The sequence below is a fragment of the Melospiza georgiana genome, chromosome 4, assembly GCF_028018845.1.
Source record: "Melospiza georgiana isolate bMelGeo1 chromosome 4, bMelGeo1.pri, whole genome shotgun sequence".
NCBI classification, from domain to species: Eukaryota; Metazoa; Chordata; class Aves; order Passeriformes; family Passerellidae; genus Melospiza; species Melospiza georgiana.
Window position 1 is genome coordinate 68,896,583 of NC_080433.1, and position 24,249 is coordinate 68,920,831.

Sequence of the window (24,249 nt, forward strand, 5' to 3'; positions counted from 1 at the left end):
GCAGTATAAACAAACAAGTCACAATTCCTACAGCCCATTGCCAAAGCACAGCCTTTCTCACAAGCTCAAAATGCTCTTCAGCTCTTGAGAAGCTGAAACAGCTCCTAAAGGAGGTTGTCCTGTGTGGGCTGAGGAGCAAGGCTAAATGCATGGAACACATGAACCCAGGACTGAGCATAGCTGGGGGCAGCCAGCACAGCACACTGACTGCTCTGGAGCCCTGGAGTGTCTAAAGCCTTTAAAACAGCAAGGCTGTGAAGTGCTCAGTAACAGGCTTAATTAAATCCAGTAATAGCCCAGGCTCTCTGATGTGACTTTTCCCAACCATTTCCATGCGTGTACTTAATGAAAACACGGGTTTGTCAGGTGTTGGGTCAAACAGAACTAGAAAATAACTGTTTTCTTGGCTGCAGTGCTGTCATATTCTCAAGATCTGTACCAAATGCTTCACTTCATCACTTCTAAGACCACATGGCAAAAGCTTAGAATATGCAGCCTTAAAGCAGTGAGTAAATAAAACCTTGTTTGCTGTTCTATTGAGTTGTAGTTGCTGTAACAGCTGGTTTCTTTAAAAACTTCACTTTTGCTTCTGAAATTGTATTTTGTCTGCATTAAGCACCGTGGTGAAGCCAAGGTAAGAAATCAGTTTTGCATTTTGGCTCAAATCCTGCAAAGTTACATCCCCTGTGCATGTGAACAGCTGTGGTGAGCTCAATGCAGGTATTCATCCATGGGTTGTGTGTTGTGTTTGCAGCTCTGGGCCACTCGTAGGGACAGGGCTTAGCTCTGCCCCACTGTGACTGAGCTCCACAGATTTCAGGTGAGGTGGAACTTGTCTTTCACATCTATAATTCCTACTTTCATCCACAGAGTTACAGTCCTTAATATAAAAGATCACAGGCAGGTAAAGAATTGATCTCTTGGGTAGGTAGTGCCACAACCTCGCAGAGAGCTTGGCTGTCAAGTCAAAAGAAGAGCCAGACTTGGATCAAAGATGATCCCATTTTTCAAACATGGAGTATCAAAGACTGCTGAGCTTTTCTGCTTGCTCAACTCTACTCTTCACCAGAAGACACCTGGTGTGTGGTTCCATCCCAGTATATATTCCACCTATTACATCTCTGCCCTAATGTTAAATGGACCAAGAAACCCCATCAGGTTCATAATCAGAGTGTTTTCAAGTCTTTTGCTACATTTGTTCAAATTTTTATTTGCTTTCTTGCTGTTTTCACTTTAAATGGTATATTCATTGTTCAAGTGAGCCTGGAGAAGCTGGCAGGAAGAAGAAACAAACCTTGTGAGGAAACATGCCAGCTCTGGTGTCCATTGGCTGTAGCTGTTCTTTTATTTGCTGCCTCTCCAAAATGTATATGCTTGATGGTGAATATTTAACTTGGTAATGTCAATTACACATTTTATCAGCCCTGCCCAGTGCACTCACTTCTCATCTTAGGGTTTCAGTCTTGCCTGCACTGAACACTGTTTGCTGTGAATGAAGGAAGGCTGGGCCTGGTACATTCTAATTCCACATGTCACTATGGTATCTGGTCACAGAACCCACCAGTGAAAGGCTGGCACTTTTGTTAAAAAATAGTAATGTAGCTTCTGATCTGTTTCATTAGAGACAACAAAAGCTGCAATAGCCATCTCTGTGAACTCCAGCAGGGAATCTAAGGTTACCTTTCCCATGGATGTGAGTGGCCCATACCATCAGGCTTTTCTGAAAGAGCACTTGTACACTGGATTTTATAAAAGTTAATCAAAAAATTACTCAGAACTCAGGTCATGAGATTCGTGGGGAGTGAGCACTTCAGGAGTGAAGCCTGGATAAAGTGATCCAAAGAATGGTCTCTGCTTGGTGTGAGGTAAAAAGTGAATTTGGCAGAGTTGGAAGAGCAAGGAGCACATAATGCCAGAGGACAGGAGGTGGGAAGAACTGAATTGTAGCAAGTACAAGGGGGAACTGTCTTTGCTTGTGGGTAATAAAAGGCTGATGTGAACTTGTTAAGCAGGTTCCTGGTTTTGTAAGCTCCTCAGAAGGGCAGAGGTGTGGCTGGGTAACAGGAATGCAGCACCAGGAAGACGCTTCTTTACATAAATTGTTGTGGTTGAGTTTCTGCTCAAATCTGCAATTGAGTATGAGCCTCTTGCATTTTGACTGATCAGGCTCAGACAAAGATCACTCCAAGGTGGGGGAAAGAGAAGGATAATAACCTAATAAGGACAAACTGACCCTTGAAACATCCTGGAGTCGGTGGGAAAGGTGGAGATGTGAAGAAGGTTTAATTCAGAAAGCAATCTCTTGTCAGGGATTTTGAGAGCTCAAGGTGCCACCTGAACAAGGGCACTCTGTGATACCATTGCCATGCAATGAATACATCTTTGTCTGCCTGCTGACATGAAAATTGCTGGTAAGAAGGAAGCAATGCAAGTAATTCTTTTTATAATAGAAATGAACTTGTATTATATATTAGGACTGGTGAGACACCTAACAGCTCTGAAAAGTATTGCTGAGCAGCTCTTTCCCCTTCTGTGCCATCAGACAGCAAATTCATACCAGTTCATTGATGCTGGAAAGAACACTCAAGTGTATTTTTTTCCTTTAAATCTACCCTTTTTGGAAATAAATGTTCAGACCCTACAGAATATTTCTACAGATAAATTAGTTCTTCACAGTTTGGTACTGGGTGGTGGTCTAGGTTGTCCTGAATTTACCTCTCTGCCACTACTGCCTTTCACATTTTTCATTTAGAAGAAGGGAACCCTCATTTGGGCAGCTGTTCCTCAACAGGGAGGGTGGTCTCAGACCCCCTGATTCACAGGAAAGGGGGTGTCCAGCCTTACAATTAAAGAAATGAAATACATCAGGCCTCCTCTGGGTGCTAAGCTGGAATGGCTACAGGAGCCCAAAGGGCTCTCCTAGAGATCTCCATGACAGTCCCCAAGAGTGACTCAGCCCTGTCCAAAGGAGGGCTCTGGCTCCAAGGGACAGCTCTGCTCCTGGGTTGGTCTGCAGTCCCCACATTGCAGGGAGGTGTTCTGGGAGGAGCAGCCTTTGCACCAAACCCAATGTTTGTGTTTCAGCTGTCAGGGCTCCTCTCCTCACCACTTCTGCAACGTGGGATGTGCTCTAGGGACTCCCCATAACTCAGAAAATGGACAGGTGCTCTTACAGACTGCATCACACACCCATGGAATTTATGTTTTAAACCATGAGACACATCCTGACCTTGCTAGAGAGCAGAGTATGTGTGACAGTAAGGTCCAGAAAGAGGGCACCAGGGGAGGTCACTGCTTGGAAATTTGCTGCACACTTCAGTTACACAACTCAGCAGGCTGGCTGGAGTTGTTATTACAATTTTTATCTTAATGATGTTTTGTAGATATATCAAGCAAGCATTTTTCAGTGTCTCTTCTTTCAGTGATTGAGAATGTGTGAAGACTTTTTCCATCTGCTTCTTCCTCTCCCTTCCCATTAACTGAGCATCAGAAGGAACCAGCAGGAGGGAGCTGACTTGGAGCAGCCTCTGGGCCAGAGTCTGTGGTCAGGTGACAAATCTGTCCTGCACACTTGCTGGAACTGGGGCTCAGCATTCCTGCCTCTAAGCCAGGGCAAGACTGTACAAGTAACAAGGTACAAGTGTAATTTCACATGAGCAGCCTGGGAGGAGCCTGCTCATCTCCCATTTCAAGCCTGTGATCAGAGGCTGACAGTGATGTCTTAGATTTACAGTGAAGTTATTCCATCTATCCTGAGTGAATCCCAAAGCCCCTAACTGCCATCCAGTACATATATAAAAACTTTTTTGGGTGATGACTATACTGTGAGATGCTTTCCTAATGCCATGGTCTGGAAATTTCAGGTGCAATTATCTTCCAGTGCCATTGGTATATCAGAGAAAATCCGAGGAGATTATGGCAAATGCATTTTTACTTTCAACAGTTTGTCTTAAACTGTTTCCCAGAATCACTGTGGCTACTGATCTGAAGAGCTGCTGCCTCCACTGTGGAGTGAGATTTGTGAATAGACAGAAAGCTCTTTATTGTGGAGTTTTCCATGAAGATGTTTATGTGAGCAAGAAGCTGAAGTGAGCAGTGAAAGATTAGCTACATATAACTAGCTGTTTGTTTGCTTTTTATATGTACACTTACAAATATAAACTGCTGCTTTGCAAATAAGTGTCTGTACCTGAGGCACAAGACCTGAATGTTCTAGAACTAAATGTACTCCAAAGCAAGGCCAGGCTGGATGGGAGTCTGAGCCACCTGGCCTAGTGAGAACATGGCAGAGGGGGTTGGAATGAGATGATCTTTAAGGTCCTTTTAACCCAACCATTCCATGACCATTCTTTGACCTGTTTATCATTCCATAAGCCTTTAGGGATGGGGGGAAAAAACCATCGGGAAATCCACATGGATTTCAGTTCATTGACTTGAACTCTTTGGCAGCAATAAGAGGTAAGCATGCCTCATAGAACTGCTTGTTAAGGAATAATAATGGAGGTTAACATCTCCTCCATAAGTAAGGAAATACAGTTTTGCTTGCCTTGCATCCTCTTGCTTTCATACTGATTTTAGTAATGATGTATCTTTTGTACTGAAAAATTCTAAAGATCTTTCAAATATTCAAGAAGCTATGAAGACAAGAGCTCAGCAAATTACCTTTTCAACTGCAAGCAGATAGAATTTAAAATTGTGCATATCAAGACCTTCCAGTTTGCTCCATTGTTGTGATTGTTACTACACTTCAAAAAAGAAATATTGGAGCTGGGATGTTTCACATGTTAAACTCAAGTGAGAAAAGCAGTTCTAAAGACTAAAGAGCTGTTACAGCAGTAGTCTGTAGCTGTTTGAAAAAACATTCAACAAGAAACAAGTACTGTAGGTCCTCCCTGAAGTGTAAACTCCTTTTTGTGGTTTTGATGGATTCTGTAAAATGTTGGCAGAAGAACAGTGTAATAAAAACCACGAGTGTCCCCAGTCACTGCTCTGCCAAATGTCTAACCCACCTCCCCTGAGCAGTCAGCAGGGCCATGTGCTGCTCCTGAGGGGAAAAAGGCTTTTGGGGATAACTGCTGCCTTGGTAACTGGTGTGATCAAACTGGGCTGCACATTCCCATTGCCCAGGCGTGGGACACTGTCCCTCAGGAAGGACCAGGGCAGGAGGGGGCAGTTCCTATCCCCCTGCAGCAAGGCTTGCCATGCTGTCAGCAGCCCCACTTATGAGCCAAGTCAGTCCCCAGGGTCTCATTCAGTTCAATTGTTTGGGTGGTAATTGCAGAAGTATTTGGATGTCACTGGTTGTTCTGAAAACCCTGACTATGGACGTTGAAGCTGTCTAAAATAAATCACACTTTTACATGATGAGATCACCTTTGTCAGTACAGTTCTGTGCACTTAAGGCTGGTTTTCACCTCCATTTCCAAAGATGAATTAACTGACTTTCAATGAGTCTGAAGGAAAAATGAATAACATTAAAAATTGCAGTTAGCTAATTTTGCAGACAAAAAGCAGTATAGGGACATCTAAGTGTTATCAAATGTTTTCAATTTACACTTGGCACAATTATTTCCATGCTTGACTTAAGAACTGAGCAGATGCCAAACCAAGGAAGTAAGCACATGGAGAGAAAACTGATGGAATTATAAAAAGATTAAATAACATTTCTGTAAGCAGTTTTTCTCTTTGGAGACCTGAGTAAGGCTACAAAGCATCACTTTGGTAGGCAGTTAAGAGTACAAAGCCAAAACACTGTACCTCAACCTGTGTACAGCATTTACATTCAGCTTTTTATTTTATACAGGATGTCTGAAATGATTCTAAGTTTAGGTGAGCATATACACTAATTTGTTTAAAGAAATGCTTTGATTAATAACCATTTAGATCAGATTTCATAATTATCCTAATTTAAATGGCAAAGCACTTGCAATAAGCAGGCTAATAACACGGGAAGCTTATTATTAATGCATGTTGGATACTGGACTGCTTTGTGTCTGACATTTTTACTGTCATGCTTTTGCCTCATTTTGGTCTCCATGGTCTAGAAAGTCTTCATGGATTTCCCTAAGTGCACATAAAACTATAGACAAAAGTACATTTCTATAATTTCTACAGTGAGTTTCAAGGCTTCTGCTGGAAGAGATGAGCTCTCAGGTCTCTGCCAACACCCCAAGCACTGATCCCCACAGACTGCAGTTCACACTGCTCTCTCTGTGGGACTGCACTTGTGACATGAGACATGCTGTGTGTCTGTGCAGGAGTTGGGTTTGGGGCCCTGTTTTGGCAGTGTTTCTCAAGACTGTATCACTTCATATATATTTCACTCTTTTCAATTAACATCAGAACAAATTTCTGATTCTGTATTTTACACAAGCTACACTGCTTGTATTTACCCCTTTTTTGTCAAAGACACTTTTTTTTCTGAAGCAGTTTTGGTGTTTCTCATCTTGTCTCATTCAGGAGCATCTGCCTGGGATATGTGCACCTGCAGCCAGAGGTTTAATTAAAGTAAAAACAGGTAGTAAGGAAGACACCCTGAAATTCAGTTTTAATGCTTTGGAATGTGTGCTCACCATAGGTAAGGTAAGAACACTTTAATTCATCTGTGTGATTGGTGACAAAACAAGTGACAGGGACAACACCCCTCCCTCTAATGCCCATACAGCAGCAGATTGTGGGAGCTGAAACAGAGCTGGCTTCTGAATTTCATGCACCCTGCAATTTCCTCTGCTGACAAATGGGTATGAGATAGCAGCAGCAAACCTCCAAACATTAGTCACACTGCTTTCCAACAAGCAACAATTACATGTAATAGGTACTCTGTCATCTTGCTCCAGCTGAATTTTATAAAGAATTCACTAATAAAAACTTGGCTCATGCTTACAAGCTCAATATGCTACTTCAGAAAGCACAGGGAAGAACTTCAGCCTGACCTGAGTTTAGTAGCATATTGCCAGCTGTTAAAGGTTGCTGCACATTTGTAAGTTAATTTGTCAGTTCTAAATCAAGTGTTGGGCTATGAGTTCTTTCACCAGTTTTATCTCTGTATCTCTTTTCATATTGCTGGGTTGCATTATAATTCAATGCATTTTTAAGACATCCAAGCATGTCCAGTATGAAGGTCAGAAATATGAACTGCCTTAATTATTAACATTGATGTAAGTGTACATATCAAGATATTCAGCTATTTATACAGCTATCCACTCATTAGCCTAACAGGTCTTGATAATTCTGCAGCATGGACAAAAGTGATGTACTCTTTCCCAGTGGTTGTGGTCAAGCTCCTTGAACCAAAACCATGGCTTTACTGTAGTTAAGGAACAAAGAAATGCTGCTCTTGTGATACTGAAAGCCCCTAAAAGTGAGAGGTGAAAATATGATTGTGACTTATCTGAACTTTGAGTGAGTTAATGTACTGTTGTTGACTTGGGATCAATACTGGCATAGAAGATCAGCTTGGTTGCAAAGCCTGTGAAGTTGAGACAGTGCCATGAGGTGCCTCAAATTCTCACTGTAGAGTCACCAGAATCCAGTTTCCATTAGGGACTGGTTTGTAGGGATACCAATGGCCTCGTGTGCATATTGTGGCACCTCTAACATCAGCTGAGGCAAAATCACTTACAGTAGGAGTCCCAGTAAAATCTATGTATTGTATAAGTGGCCTTGCCCCAATCCTAGTTGTTCTAAATGGGCTGCAGCTGTGATGTCCTTAACTGGGTGGCAGCTGTGGCCAATGAAGATAACTGGGATAAAAGGGGCTGGTCAGGGGGAGCCTTGGAGGAGTCCTAATGAAGCAGCAAGAACAACACTGCTGAGAAGAGCTGCGTGTGAGAAAATCAGCCAGAAGGTATGGGACTCTAGAAATATGATAACAACAATATGAATACAATAATCACTGATTTGGACTAAGGTGGATGGGTCACCTTCCCTTAACCACTCTAGTTTACCAGCCTATGTACACACGGGTAGATTTGTACCTTGATTTCAGTCCGGGCTTGGATGTGAGTTGACAATTCCTTTGACACAAGTGCCATTTTCCCCATCAGGCCCAGAAGTACAGTTTGAGGATACACTCTTACAGTAGTGGAGCTTGAAACATCTGAGGAAAGGTAGAGTTGTCTGGATATAGGAAATCTATTCTTTGCTGCTGTTGAGATGAACACTAAATTGCATTCAACCTGGTTTACAGTTTTAAAAGAAACAAAGGAGGAGATAGCCCAAGTGCTAGGAGCTTATTCTGAGGCCCTCAGTGGCAGCTCAAATGAAAATGCTTTGTGGAGCAAAAAAATCGAAACTTAAAACCTTGTTTGTCTGCTGATACGTCGTGTACAGAACTTCTCAGAGCAATTTCATCTGGCTGCCATCTGCCAGGTTCGGTTTAATGTGGCAGCTACTCTGCTCTCCCCGCGGCAACCGGGAGACCTGAGGTGTCACTGACCCGGGCAGGAGCCCGGCACTGCGAACACACCAAAGAAACTTCCATGCACTTCCACGACGCTTCCTGCTGGCACCAGAACCTGGGGGAATTTCAGTCTGCTCCTGAACCGCGGCTCTGGCAGCTTTAGTGGCCAAAGGGACGAGTGGGGGCTCCTGTTTGGGACACTGAGCTCAAACCCCTTCCCTGAGGCGCGGCGGTCAGTGATCCCCTGTGACAGACACCCGACAGTCCCGGCGGGCGGGCACCGGCACTCGCAGAGCCGCCGAGCTCGGCAGCCTCTGCCCTCCCTCCTCCCCTCAGGCCCTCCGGAGCTTCCAGGCTTCACCTGAGTCCCTCCAAGCATGCGGGAGAGTGTGGAGAACTCGGGTTGGGAGAGCACAGAACGAACAATCTCCCGGCCCTGAGCACCCCGACGGACAGGCTCATCGCCTCCCGGGGTACATCCACCGGGAACGGCGCTAGTCCAGACCTTCCTTGTTCCCGAACACACGCCCTTCCCAGCAACAGCCCGCGGGCTGCGGGGATCCCAACAGCCGCTCCCAGAGCAGAGAAGCCCCAAACCTGAGGCGTTAACGAAAGCCCCGGGATGCGCCGGGATCCGAACCTTCCTTATTCCCAAGCAAGCGCCTTCCCCAGGCGCGCCGCCTCTCCCTGCCCCGGTCCCCGCCGCGCTCCCCTCACCGCCCCCGCGCGCCCTGCGCACTCAGCCCAGCCGCCGCCCTCAATCCCCTGAGAGCCCGCCCCCTCTCCCCGCCCTGCGATTGGCCGCTCTCGCTGTCTGTCCGGCGCCACCCCGGCCCATTGGGCGAGGCCACGGCACTGCCCCGCCCCCGGCGCTATCGGTTGGGGCGAGCCGAGAGTAAATAGACGCCGGAGCCCAAGATGGCGGAGCCGCCCAGTCCGGGTCGTGGCGCGGCGCCTCCCGAGCAGGAGCTGCTCGCCGCCAGGACGGCCCCGGACGCGAAAGGTTCCCGCGGATCCCAGCCGGCCGCCAAGAAGGTGAAGGGAGCCGAGGAGCGGAGCTTGAAGGGCGCTAAGCGCGTCAACGGTGAAGGGGGCGGCGGTGGCGGGAGCGCCAAGCAGCCGCTGCCCGCGGTCGTGCCCGGCTACAGCGGCCCCGGGCCGTGGGGCTTCGCCGCGCTGCCCTCGGGCGCCTCGGCGGCCGCGGGGGGCTTTGCGTTCCCTTCCCCGCTGTCCCGGAAGCTGCTGCCGCCCGCGGTGCTGCTGCCGCCGTCCGCCTCCCCCTCCTCGTCCCACCCGCAGCACCAGCACCGCCACCACCGGCACCGCCTGGCGCTGGCGGCCGAGGCGGGCGGCGGCGGCAGCGCCAAGCCCAAGAGACCCAAGGAGAAGCGGGACAAGGAGAGGAGGAAGCACGGGGCGCTGCCCGTTGTGGCGGCGGCGGGAGATGGCGGCGGGGCCCTGAGCCGGGAGGAGAACGGGGAGGTGAAGCTGCTGTTCCCCAAAGGTGAGCGGCGGGAAGGGAGGGCTGGCAGGGGCAGCGGGCGCGGGGGCCTCGCTGGAGCTGCCCGGCGGCGGCGGGAGGCGGCCCCGGCCCGGCCCGGGGGCTGCGGGCAGCGCCGGAGCCGCTCACACATCGCTGGCCTTGTGTGGGCTCGTGGGGAAGGCAGCGGCGGCTCGGTCCGCCGTCAATCCTGTCAAAAAAGGGGGTGTGGAATTAGCGATGGCGTCAGCCAGAAGCTGCCAGAGGCCTTAGGTTCTCTTACCTATTAGGGAAATGAGGATGCCGAGTAATTTATTAGAAATGCGCGAACAAAACTGAGTTGGGGAAAAACCGAGAACGTGTTGCAAAAAATCGCCGTAATTTAAAAATTAAATCATAAATCATCTCGTTTCTTAGGCTGTTAATTTTTACAGGCTAAGTCATTTAGTACTAGTTAAAATGCAGTTAAAATTTAGATACTTTCACTTTTGAAGTCTCATGTAGCTGCTGCTCCAGGCTTTCTTTATTTTATGAAGATCACATCTCCCAAGGAATGCTCGAGGCCTTCAGGATAAGCGGGGGGGAATGCTGGGTTAGTTCATTAGTGGTGCTGGACAAAAATGGCCATACGAGGTAGGACAAGATGTCAGGCAAGAGTCTTGCTTGGGTTCCTGCTGTGATCAACAGTAAATCTTGGGAACTACAAGACAATGCATGAGTATATGATGACAGTACAAGAATACATGCTTTTATTTCTAGTGTGTCCTTTCCCAGTCTCCAGTGACCTTAAACCAGATGTTGATGCTTTATATTTACATCGAAATATGAGGAATTTGAAATGTACACTCCATTACTTAGTTTAATCAATTTTCTTTTATTTTAAAGGAAAGATAAATTACAGCTGTTGTGTAGATTTAGGTTACTTTGATTGTGGCCTATACCTGTAATTACAGGATCAGCCAAGCTTGTAGAGAAATGTCAATATGCCTTTTTGTCTACTGATTAGGTTGTCTGGGCTACCTTACTTCATTTTTTCACTAATTTCCATGAGTATCTTCATCTGTGATTCACTTACCTCTGAGAGGTTTTTTTTATTTACTTGGATCTTGATTGGTGGTGTCCAAGTGGGTTTTAAGTATGTAATTTCAGTGCTTTCAAGTGCTCCATTTTAGGGCTTTTCCCCCATTTGTTCCTGTCCAAAAGCCTTTAGAAATGATGCTCATTACCTGTTTGATGTTGGTGAAGTAGTTTTGTCTTCAAGGACAGCTGCTGAGAAACTCACCCAAATCCTTCTTGCAAAGCTGTGTAATTAATAACCATGTTTAGTGTCCTACCAGTGTTGAAGAGTCATGTTAGTAAATCTTAGAACCATATTGCCATAACAGGATGAAATATTCTTTCACATTGCTTAAAGAAATTGATACTGATAGTGGTAACTGAATAATTTATGTGATTTGTCTTTAAAGAGGAGATTGTGCACCTTGTATCTGGAAAAGATACTTTTCTCAGAGCTTATATTCACAGGCACAAATTCTTTTTATTTTTTAGTTGCTGAGCTCTCAGAACAGATATTTTTACCTTACATTTATTCCTTGAAAACTTACCTACACGCAACAAATAAATTTTCAAAGGCAAATGATACCTGTTTGGTATCTGAGTCTGCACATTTCCATTTAGAGGAAGCAGTTTCTAAACCAAAATATTTGTGGCATATTTTGCTCCATAAAAGAAGAACTTTATTTTAATTAAACTGTATATTTTTGCAGAGAAGACTGAGAAAGTGAAGGATGCACTGACTGTTCTGCTGAGAGCTGCCAGCCTTTCAAAAGTGATTCAGTATTTGACTGTAGATTAAAGAACAGGTTTGTGCTGTTAATCCTGTGAATAATTTACTGTGCAGAGAGGAAAGGGAAAAATGCAGTTATGATGCAGGGAGAAAAGAATGGCTGGGGGGCAGGCACATAGAATCCTGAGTACAGAGGAAAGCTAAGAATGACATTGAGGTGGGTGGGTGGAATCGTCAGGACTTGTGCATTGGGAGTGCTGAAGCTACAGACTGGAAAAAGATACCAGAGGGACTGTGGTTGCAGCATGTAATGAGTGAATGTGGAATGAATTTGAAATACTGACAGGAGAAGAAAATAGCAGGCAGGAGCAGTGTGGAGGTGATTCTGGTTTTGTTTTGGGGTGAAAGATTATACTTAGGTGCTGTAGAAAAGGCCAGGAAGGTAGGATAGAAGGAGAAATGAGAATTTTAGGCAGCCTGCAGGGTGGAGTTGAACAGCATGGGTAAATTTAGATGATTTTGGGTAATTGTGGAAAACTGAAAGGCCTGCACATACAGGATATACGAGGGGCAGGGGATAAAATAGGAATAGGAATAAAATATTCTCCTTCAGGTGTAGTGAGCTGAGTTTGTAGAAGCTGCTATCAACGCATTCTAAAAATCAGCCTCATGCAGGCAAGTGCAGTCTCTTGTTCCTGGAGTCTGCAGTTAGGCAACCTCTGCCTTTGGTGCAGTGGAGAAGGAGCAGCAACATGGAATTGATGGCATTGATTGTTTTTCTCTGCTAGCATTCAGAACTGACACACATGCCAGTGTTGCACCTGCCAGCAGGAAAATTGTGCCAATGGAGAGACTAGAGGTATAGAGGCAGGATACTCAGAGATAAGCAGATGGAATGGGTGAGAATTCCTTGGTTGTTTTGAGGCTCTGAAAATGGAGAAAGTCCATCCTCCTGTTTGCAGCCAAAAATGGAGATGCATTGCAGGTGGGCACATGGGATGGGGTGGAATTCCCAGTCATTGCAGTACCTATAAATGAATTCCCAGTCATTGCAGTACCTATAAATGAGGAGTTGTGTTTCTGGTCAGGGAACTGTGTGCTCTGCTGCACAGAGCTCTTAGGGTGTGAGGAGAAAAAGCTTCACCTTTGTGAGAGAGACTGAGGCCTGCACAGATTTCAGTACTAGAGAAAATGAGAAGCAAAGCTGGAGGAATCGGGAGGAGAATGGCAAAATTTGTCTCAAAATTTCATGAGATTGCTAGGACTTTGTTATAGACAAAATAATACAGGGAATGAGGGTGTGCAGTGATGTGGAGTGAATGAATGTGAGATCTGGCCTTGAGAGTAGTGGCAAATGCATTTTCCTAATTTTAGTTTAATTATGGTAATGATGATGGAAGTATTGACACTGAGGAGGAAATGGTGAGGTTTTTCACCTTGCATTCAGAAAAGCTGATGATAGGAGCTGATGTGTGTCCTTCACTTGCAGTAGTGACTATGAGGTAAGGGGGCCTAGTTCTGAGGGACCCTGATTTCCCATGTGATAGGAAGATGTTAAGCTTGGTAGTAGCCAAGACAGATGATGTGTTTAAAGCTTTTAAAAAAATTTTATATTTTCTTCAAGTCTTTGTTTAAAGACTTCTTTGGTCTTTTAATTAATTGCAAAGAACTTTTAAGTTGCAGAGTCATAAGCAGGCCTTACAGCTTGTGATTCCATTAAATGAATGGGGTTCAGTGACCCCTTCAGAGATGATCTAGCATGCAGAGAGCCTGAAAGAGCCTTTTGCTGGATGCATGATTTATCCTGCAGATAACGAGGTTTAGGCTGTTTAAAATAAGCTTAAATTTCACTTGTCACGAACATTGTGCTAGTGGAACTGAAGTTGTGCAATGTTTTTGTTTTTAAGCACGGTGTCAGTCTGCCAGAGTGATTGCTGTTCGTGCTCTGGCTCTGCTGATTCAGTCAGTCGTTTCACTGGTACTCTGCTCTAGCAGTTCATAGTCGGCATTGTTTTCATAACAGTGCAAAGCTCAGCTCAGCCACTCCCCTCTGCATTAGACAGTGCCTGTCCACATCTTTGGTTTTGGTCCCTATGTTTGCTGTAAGGTGTAATGCAGTTGCATGAGCCATCTTTTCTGCTTTTCTTGCTGTTTCTGTGTACAATTTTTCTTTCCCTCCTGTTTTTTTTTTTTCCTTCAGTGATCCATTTGTAAGATTGCCTCAGTGTGCAGGCAGTTGCAGAATGAGATTGATGCCTTTTGACTTGCAGATGGGGATTCCCCATATGAGCAGGAAGGCTGAATGGGGCACTGTAGCTCTTGTTTTTAGTGTTAGTATATTTTTTTTTAACTGTTCCTCCTTTGTCCCCACCCCCCTTCTTTCTCCTGCTATCTTTGAAGGATAGATAAGATTGGATTTCCAATGAAGATTTAGCAGTGATTCTTCTGGTAACAGTTACCTTGTATCCTGTGACCCTTCTGGGATTTTAGCTTTCAAGAAGTTACACTTTTTAGTCTTAATAATTTTGTTCTGCTTCCTGTGGGATGCTCATTTCATAGTCTCTGCTACCAAAGTAGGTTGAAGAAAGTTTTGAATCTTTTTTCCCTTCTTTAGAATGGGGGCCATGCATCTTGCTTGTAAGGTTGTCTTTTATTTTTTCTTCTGCTAAACATTTCCTCCTTCTGTTAACTACTACTTCCCTTTTTTCTTGGACTGTGGCTTGACTCACTTCCCCCTCCTTTCTGTTGAATTTTTTAAATATAACAGTCATTTTCATGCTTATGAGGCTCTTGACTACTCTTATCTGAATTCTTCAATATTTTTCTATTTGGATAGCCTACTGTAAGCAGCAATGTCTAGAAAGTGTTTGGGGTTTTAAGTATGGTATTCAGGAGGAAGAGGGACTTCTCAAATTTCTGTTGCTGCTGGAGATTTACATGCAGTTCAGCTTTCAGAGCTGGTAGTGACATTAATATGCAATGCTGGGATAAATTTGGAGCAGTGCATCTTTTTCTTGAGGGACCCTGGCCCCTTTTTGATAAGATAACTTGACATTTGCTAGGTGGAACAAAATTCTTCTAAGCTGAGGAACCATACCCTTCCTGTACCCCAGAATTCAGCTTTGTTTGTAATTCACACAGCAGAAACTTACTCTGATTTTGGAATACCAAATAATTTTCCATAGTTGACACAAGATCAGGAGGCTGAGCATTTTATCTGAAACCTCTTTAAGAGGCCTTGTTTGCAGCTCTCACATTCTCTGTTACTGATTTCACCTCCCCAGTGCTTGAGTCTAAACTCATTCAGTTCTGCATGTAGGTCTCCTTAGAAGTGAGAAGCTTAAAGGAACTGGGAACTGTGAAGATAATATTTGTTTTTTGGAAGTTTTAATTCTGAAAGGGATCTATCCTCCTTTTCATTCATTGGAGAGCTTGAGGAAATATTCTTGCCTGATAAGGGGATTTCTTTAGTGATATCTTAGATTTTAAACTTAAATTACTGAAAGGAGTGTCAGCCATATGTTCCTGGTTGCTGGGGTGTGAAACTTGTCCCTTTTTTGATGGTTTGTATTTTATCTTGAACATACTGTATGGGTTTTTCCATGTTCATTAAGCTGGGAAACCTGCTCTGCAGTGTACATTGTAGGATTTAACAAGTGCAGGTGTCAAGGCTGTTAACATGGTGGTGTTAAATGTACTTCATGTACCTGCATAACCAGTTAAACATGGCTTCTTGAGGTTTTATTTTTATGGGTGTTTGCTCAAAGTGAGGAGAGTGCTGATGGAAGGGATGGTAGCTGATGTTCTTGCATGCCCCTCCTTATTTCCCCTCCCTTTCAGTTACCCTGCTGCTGCTGTTATCCATATTGATGGTGTCCCTTAGCAGTAGTCTGTAAATATTTTGCCTCATGTGCAGTGACAGCCCTTAAATCAAACAGAGGAGAGGCAGGCAGAATACTTTGAACATAATCTATGACTGACTACTAATGTGAGTTACCATCTGGAAAATGATGCAGAGCAGCTGCAGCTTTTGGCATCTGACAGGGCTGTACAGCTCTCCTCTTCCAGTGCTGAAATGGACTTGCTTGTTGGAGCTCCTGCATGGACTTCAAGGTGCAACTTTCCCAAGTGACAGCCTCCACTTTGCACATGAGATCCACTCCAAAGCACTTCCCATTAGTACTCACTGCCTGTGCTCTTTTTACCTTTCTGTCTGTAGAAAGCTTTCAGTGGAGGCATGGATCTGATTAGATTTCTGAAATCAGATGTGATCTGTGAATTTGTGTTCCTGTATTTCCTGCTTAGGAAACTGTGGCAGTCATTCTCATTATGAGAATGACTACTATGAGTATCTCTTGAGTTGGGAAACAAGGAACTTTTACTATACCCTTTAGTTGTAAATGGCTATTTAATGTATAAGTACAGTGTATATCCATTTATTTTATGTACTTAACCTAACACCCAGAAAAAGTAGTTTTGGAATTTGAGGAGGAAGTATGCATATAATTCTTAATTAGTTCAGTTCATTGTGTAGAATTGTTGTAAAGTGAAGATATTTTTCAGATGCCCTTTAGGAAGGTGAGATGGCACACACCATAATAAAATTCTTCCTGTCTATATGTTGCACTTCTTTTATTTTAATATATTGCTGTTGCAGCATTTCTTTTGGGTGTGAGTGTACAGTTCTCGTGACATGCCAAGCAAAGAATATGGACTTCTTGGTGACACTCCTTGCTGTAAATTTGAATGAGACACATGTAGAAATATTTTAATTCCTTAGGTGTTGTATTGTTTTCTAAACAGGGATACTTACTCCTACAAAGCCCTGTATTTTAAAAAGTATACAGTTGTTTATTTAGTAGAGTTGGATTGGGTTTGTCTGGCAAGGTAGCAGGGGAGATACAGGGGTGGCTTCTGTGAGAAGCTGCCAGTGATGGTGGTAGCATCTCTGGGATTATGTATTTTAAGAGGGGGAAGAAATCACTGCACAGGACCAATTGCAGCTGGAGAGAGCTCAGTGCAGAAGGAGGGGCAGGAGGTGCCAGAGCAGATTCCCCTGCAGCCCCTGGGGCAGCTCCTGCTGGGGCAGCTGTGCCCCTGCAGCCCAGGGAGGCCCAGAGGGAGCAGAGATCCACCGGAGACCCTTGGGGACTCCAGCCAGGAGCAGGTGGGTGTCCAAGGGAGGCTGTGAGCCCATGGAAGCCTTGGCTGGAGCAGGCTCCTGGCAGGGCCTGTGAGAGGAGGAGCCCATGCTGGATCAGGTCTGTTGGCAGCATCTGTGGCCTGTTTCTGGAGCAGGTTGCCAGGTTTGTTGGTAGGACTTGTGACCCCATGTGGCACCACCCTGGAGCAGGCTGTGCCTGAGGGACTGTGCCACGTGCAAAAGGACCCACACTGCAGCAGTCTGTGAGGAGCTGAGCCCACAGGCAGGACCCACACTGGAGAAATAGGTGGGACAAGTGTAGTGAAAAGATAGATTTCTTTCATTTTTGCCCTGGGCCACAAATTACTTCAGACAATTGGCTTTTAGTTTTGGTGCCTTTGGAGGTGTGTAAAGGCCTTCCCTCCTGTGTGTTTGGGCTGTGTTATTTCTGTGGAGGCTCATTTCATCCACAGCAGCTCAAAAAGCTTTTTTTTTTTTTTCTTTTTTATTTGTTAGGAGTAGTCCTGGTGGAAGCTAACTGCAGAATATTCTGTGGACATGGAAAGCTTATTGTAAGCATCTTCCTACCTTTTACTGCTTGGTGATCTTGTTGCCCTACAAGTAAAATGGAGACCAGTAGTAGCTTCTAGTGGGAAATTTCAAAAAAGCTGTACAAAAGCATTCCAGGTTTTACTCACTACTTGTTTATTCTGTGATATCTAGGTTGTTAATTGCTTAATATTGGGGATATTCATTTTAAAGCAGGAATTTCATGAAGAATGTTCATATTTCTGGATTCCCTGAGGAGAACAATCAGCAGCCTTTTGTTTGGAAGTTGTGTTTGAATTTTGCAAGCCAGACAAGAAAACACATACTAATACTCAGAAACTTAAGGTATTTCAACTGAGAATTAAGTTCAAGTGTTAATCCATGGAGTAACTCATTTTGACAGGTTTTTTTTTTTTAATGTATGAAGATTTTTTTAAAATTTCAGTATTTATGGGGATTTTTTTTGAGGGGAACTACTGGCTATTGTTAAGCTATTCTGTGAGCTTTGAAGGAGTAAATCAGAAAATCTATACATTCAAATTGAGCTTCTCAACTGTTTTTACTTGCATCAGGCTCTACACTGGTTTGGTTACAAGACTGTGATTTCTAGAAGGGAAAGTTTACTCCAAATATCCCTCAGCTGCATTTACATTGTATTTGCAATCACTTGTGGTAGGATTTACTTGTGGCTGTTGCTGGGGGATGTTACAGAACACATTCATTGTTTCTTTTGTTGGGAAAGTTTCACCATTGACTCTAATTGCTTTGAAGATGTGAAAATAAACTAGAGGCTCTTTAAAAGGTTCTCTGTCTTTATGTGTTGCTTCTGACAAAACTGGAAGATTCATTGGCCTCATTTTCATGAGTTGGCAGTAAAAGACTCTTTCAGTCTTTTGTCCTCTTTCAGCAAGACTCAACATCTGTATATGCTCTTCAATGTTGCTTTGATTTGTAAGTGATAGCAGAAGTCAAGTGTGCCTCTTAACCATACAAAAATGTTGAGATAAAATCTAGGTCTTCCCGTGATAATTGTAGTTCTGGCTGAGTTGATTGTTCAGCCAAGGTTATAAATCAAGCCTGGTGTTACTGCCTGCTAGCTGAGTGTCTGCTTTTGGAGTGTTACATTAACTCCTGTTGGACTGCTTACCCAATTTCATACTCAAGTTGCTGGGGATTTACAAATTAGAGATTCCTTTTTGGGGGGAAACAGGTTGGAGAGGAAGATTTATGTCAGTTTAACCTTTTCCTAGAAAGATTTGTGTTGGAAAGCTTATTTGGTTTCCATGGTCTGCTATACACATAAATCTGCTTTGTCATCCATCCCTTCCCACAGAGGTGTTAGGAGGAGGCTGTTCTTGGACATGGCTGTCCAAACATCCTCTAAGTGCAGCTGCCTTATTATATTTGTGCCAGTATAGCTTCTGTTCTCTCCCTGCTGCTTATGATCTGTGGAGAGGCAAGAGGCATATCTCAATTGCCATCTATTTTGGTTTTTATTTGACTTATTTTCTTATGACTCTCCCTAAAATACATCCTTTGCTTCACTCTAACAACTGTGAGGATTTAAGTTCTGTATCCTCGTTAGAATACTCCTCAGAGGAAAGATTGAATGCTGTGGAATCACTGTTGGAGCAGTCATTTATGTGGATTACTGTCAGCTCTTTGCACCTTTATCAACTTCCTGAGTAGTTTGGTTAGGGGTCACTCTGCATTGCCTTCTAGAACTGAGGGCTTTTTTTGGCTTGCTTCTGAAATATTTCTCATTTGTTAGTAGTGAACATACTCACTACTTCTATTTTATGTGAATACTTAAGGAAGAGTAATTGGATTTCTTTGCTTCCACTTGGGGTTTATAATGCAAGTACCATGAATAAAACATCAGGGCTGTCTCTCAGCTGTATTACTGAAGCATAACATTATGTAGGAGCTTGAAATCAGATTTCCTCTTTCCCTGTGGGGGTTAAAAAGCCCAGTGAACTCTTTGAGCAGGTACTGGCTTCAGGCCAGGAGGTGAGGCGTGAAGTGCTGGCTGCCCTGCATATGAGCCTGGTAAAATCTGACTTCTTTAGTGCTTGGCCTCAGAAGTGAATCTCAACTTGGCTTGCAAAGATGACTGCTTGAAACTATGAGTTCCTCTAGGTCTAGTATTTTACATGCAGAAAGCATGCCTACAGGCTCTGCTTTTCTGTGTCAGGGATTTAAAAACCTGGAGTGACTTGACAAGAAAGGAAATGAAAAACGAGACTGCTCAGGTAAGCTGTTCTGATTGTAGGTAAGCAGGGGAAGCACCAGTGAATTAAATCTGTGTGAATAGAGCACGTCTCATGTTTTTATTAATTATATCTGACTGCCATTGATGCATTAGCCTGTGAATGTAATGTAAACAACTTTTAATTGGACAGATTAAACCATCTTTCCTAGGCATTTGCAAAAGCCTTTAAGTTCAGAGTATGTATAGATAGATAGTTAGGAAGGTTTTCAGTCTGGATGTGTACCCAAGAAAATGCTAACTGTATTATCGTTTTCCTCAATTCTTATGTAATGCATGCAATTCCAATTTCAACAAATGAGCTGGCTGACGATGCAAAATAAGAGCAGAAGGTATAAGAGTAAGCAAAAATTACTGTACAGTTAACTTGCTGGGTTGTTGAATACAGCCACAACAAAACAAACAAAACTTTTCTGAGTTAAAGAAGCTTATGTTGGATTATGCAACAGATAAATATTAGCTTTTCATATTGTAAGTACTGGGATTTCCTTGTAACTCCTTCTCTATATCCTCTTAATAGAGCTTGCATAAGAGTAATAGGAAATGTGTATGTTACAATTACTTTTCTGTTCTTGCTTAATTGTGAAATATTTGCATTTCAGGTCAAATCAAAGACAAAGTTAAAGAAAGGGAGAAGAAGCAAAAAGAAAAGAAGAAGCACAAACTAATGAATGAAATCAAGAAAGAAAATGGAGAGATCAAATTACTGCAGAAAGGTAGGTTCAAACTCTGTAGTGATTTTTCATTCTAGTGCTAGAGGTATTTGTGATTGGATGCTGTGCTTCAATACTATGTTTTTTATTTTATTCTTTTTTTCCTGGTTAGTTGATACAAAAGTTGCAAATTAAAACCTGTTACAGATGTTAATTTTTTTGTCAGCTGCGCTAGGTACTGGAAATTAAAGATAAAACTATCATCACAGTGTTGTATATGCAATAGTAGTAGGTAAGACCAGTACTTCAAGGAACAACATTAGTGATTCTTGAATGACTGCTGACAGGATGTAGGTCATCATTTTATATCTTGTGCAGAGGAAAGATGAATGCATGTTACATTTTATGTCTAACATTAATTGTACAAGACTGAGTACCTAAGGAGTTATAATTCAGGAGATTTGTCAAATACTAGGCAGTTGTATGCCACATGCAGTCTTAATTTTGGCTAATTTCTTCAACTTTGTTTTCTGTAGTGAAAGGTAGTTAAAGTTACATTCTCATGTGGCTTGTGCATCCATTGAATCTTAGAACTGTGCAGTAGTTGAGGTTGGAAGGGATCTAGTCCAGCTGCTCCAGGTATGATCAACTAGAGCAGCTTGCCCAGGATTATCAGACTCTTTATCTCCAAGGGTGGAGGTAACAGTCTCACTGGACAACTACATTCAGATTATATATACAGAAATTGTTTTTATAATGATGATGACGATAAGAGACTGGAACAGGTTGCCCGGAGAGGTGACAGATATTCCATCCCTGACAGTGTTCAAGGTCAGGTCAAGAATTGGGCTCTGAGCAACCAGATCTAATTGTGAAGATGTTCCTGCTTGTTGCAGCAGGTTAGACTGGATGGTCTTGAAAGGTCAATTCCAGCAGAAGCTGTGTCTGTTGTATGGCCTTTGAAAAAAGGCAGAGACAGCTGGGGCTGATAGGCCTGGAGAAGACGAGGCTCAAGGGGGAATCCTATCAGTGTGTGGGAACACCTGATGAAAGGGAGTGAAGAAAGTCATCAACCTGTGCTTCACGGGTTTATTTTCTCCAGGTGCAGGGTTTTACCCACCCCTCTGTTAACTTCACGAGTCCCCCAAGTTTCTACATTTCTACAGCCTCTCAAGGTCCCTCTCACTGGCAGCGCAACTCTGTGGTGCATCAACTCCTCCTCCCAGTTGTGGATCAGCTGCAGCTTGCTGAGGGTGTGCTCTGTCCCATGATGCATCAATGGAGAGGCTGGACAATAACAACACAAGATATTAAGGTCTGAATTACTCCAGCAGTGACTGTTTCCAGCTGGAATTTGTGCTGCTGCTCACAACCCTTTGAGCACAGCAGTTAAGCCAGTACTTGAACCACCTTACTCTTCACTTAGGTCATGCTGCAGCAGATTTTCTGTGAGGGTGTTGCTTATTTGAGTAGACCAAATGCTTTTTTAATCTGTTATTTTCAGTCTCTGCTTTTGAAGCTAGGAACAAATTCCTGATGTGTTTTTCTGTTACTTTGTAAACCGTGGGATTTAATTTACAAACCAGAAAGTGAAACCCTCAAATTAAGTCTTGAACTTCAGAAGAGGTCAGAGGTACAGAGCCCTTTAATTACTGCATCAGGTATTATACTCTACACACAAGTAACTGTATTAACAACAATGACAGTTTAAAACCTGTGTTGATCAGATCTCAAAGTACAGCTTTGAACTTGAGCATTGTGTAAGCTGGTGACTTCCTGTGCAAAGGGCAGGTGTGACTTGTCATTGCTGAGCAAAGGAAGTTGATGGTTGAGATACAGGGCAACATGTAGCTGCCCCAGCAGTGGGTCCTTCAGGCTTTGTTTGAGTAGCAGCCTTTTTTTACACTGGGCCCTGTTTCTGTTGCCATTCAGCAGATGAGGTGCAATCTGCAAAGACAGCAAGTTGTCTTGCACCAGCCTAATGGGGCTGTTGAGCCTAAAATAGCACTTTATTTTCAGGTTAATGTTCAAGTGCATATGCCCGGGGACTGTGTTAAAAGACTTCTTTTGAGAAGCAGGATAGCTTATTTTCACAGCAAACAGTGCTACAAGTGCATTAGATGCTTCACTCCTATTTTATTTGACTTTTTACCACTCAAGTTTATTTCATATTTTCTTTATAGTGTTGGGTGTAAAGTGTTTTGTAGAGGCTGTGTTTGGTTTGCCAGTATCCTGCGAAATTGACTCCTATTTCAGGGAAAGAAGGGAGTGAGTCAGGAGAGCAGTTATTTAGAGCAGGCAGATCATCTCCACAGGATTTGTATCCTGTTCAGAACAGCAGCTTGGTGTCTTCTGTGGGCCTCCAAAATCTGACTAAATGTGCTTATATGTGCTGTGAGGTTTGTATAACATTTCCTGAGCTGTCCTGCTGATCTAACTCTACATCCTGGGCAAGAGAGAGCAGAGGCAGAAGTGCTTTATGGCCAGCTTCTTGTATATATCAGTGGCCAGTGTCTCTGTGACCTTTTCAATTACTAACTCTTTATTTAAGAGGGTCTTCTTCCCGTGTAAAAAAAGTTAAACTTCAAGCCCTATTGTTTTGAGCTCAGGATTTACAGTGCAGGCTTTGGAATGAGTCTGCTTTCCATTTCTTCAGGCTTCTGCTTTTGTGGTTGTTTTTTCTATTTTTAGCGTGCGTGTTTAGAGACCAAGAGTACAGTGCCTAAAGACAGCTTATTTCCTTCTTCTAGCTATTAGATCTGTATCTTGTTGTAAAATACTGCTCTGGCCATCTGTTTGTGAGTGCCCTTGGCTGAGGGGGGTAGGTAACAGCCTACGTGACTTGAGACAGCTCAGCTGGCTGTGCGAGGTCAGGGGTGACGAGTTCTGGAAGAGGTCAGTGCTGAGGGACTGATGCCTTTTGAGGGAGAGCTGGTGCATAAGCCTAATTTTGGTGCTCTAAGCTGAATGTGGAAGAGTTTATTTATACTTGGAGGCTCTGGGTTGTGAGCTGTTCGTCTGCCTAAACTTGGGTTGGCGTTGTGTTGAAAGCTGTGATAAAACTTGCCCGTGTTGGAGAGGGGTGATTCTGAAAAAGGGTTTCTCTGCTGTGCATGAGGCTGCTAAAGGAAATGAGGCTCTTTCAGAGAGCCTCATGGATTTTTTTATAAACCTAGAATTAAAAGGTTTTTTTTGTCATCCTTTTGCACCGTATTCTCTCTAGATAAGGCTGTAGAATTGTCTCTGTGTCTGTCTGCTGTGTGGAAGGAAGAGCTCAGCTTTCAGACAAAAGCTGCTTGGCACATGCATGTTGTTAAAAATGCAGAAACTCCAAGTGATTTAAATTTTCTTTTAAAAAGAATCTGCATTGTAAATAGCTACTGTCTAGATATTGAGTGTTTAATGCAAAATATTTGCACCACTGTGGTGTCACAAAGTTACTGGAGGTTCTGCAAAAAGGAGGATGATTAATAGGTTTATTTGTAAACAATCCCATTTCTGTTTTTCATTTTAGAAAAAAGTCAGTTTTGTTTTCCTGATTATTTATATCTGAGCACAGCAACTGCTAAAATTGCAGTAGGAGACATTCTTAGTATGTGTTTCTGCAAGATTAAATGCCTTGCTTTATTGAATGCCAAAATTCAGGAAAGAACTGAAAATGAACATTTTATTTGCTGGTATGAGCATACATAAATCCAAATTGTTTTCTGAAGACTTTTTAAAATTATTCTGCTGGAAGAAATGACATTTAATTGTACATCTTTATGACCCTTTAAATTTTTTTATAAATGGTTTTTTTACATGAGTAATTACAAAATCAGTATATTGAACATGAGACATGAGTCTTCATGTATCTTTAAGGAACATGTTCAAGTGTTTGTATGCAGTGCACTTCAGCTGAGGGAGTGAGTAAGACTGAGATAAGAGTGGAGGGCACACAATCCACCACACTGGTTTGTCTGATACTG

The 24,249-nt window shown here is 43.3% G+C and overlaps 1 protein-coding gene across 2 annotated transcripts in view; it reads left to right on the top strand.

Annotated features, from left to right (window-relative positions):
- Nucleotides 1-9,313: 9,313 nt before the first annotated feature.
- The window catches only part of RSBN1L (round spermatid basic protein 1 like), a 46,768-nt gene continuing 31,832 nt past the window's right edge, over nt 9,314-24,249 (top strand). For both annotated transcript variants that reach the window (XM_058022259.1, XM_058022260.1), the window contains exons 1-2: nt 9,314-9,905; nt 20,231-20,344. In XM_058022259.1, coding sequence (XP_057878242.1) covers nt 9,320-9,905; nt 20,231-20,344 — 700 coding nt within the window. In that variant the 5' untranslated portion in view covers nt 9,314-9,319. The remainder of the gene's footprint in view (nt 9,906-20,230; nt 20,345-24,249) is intronic.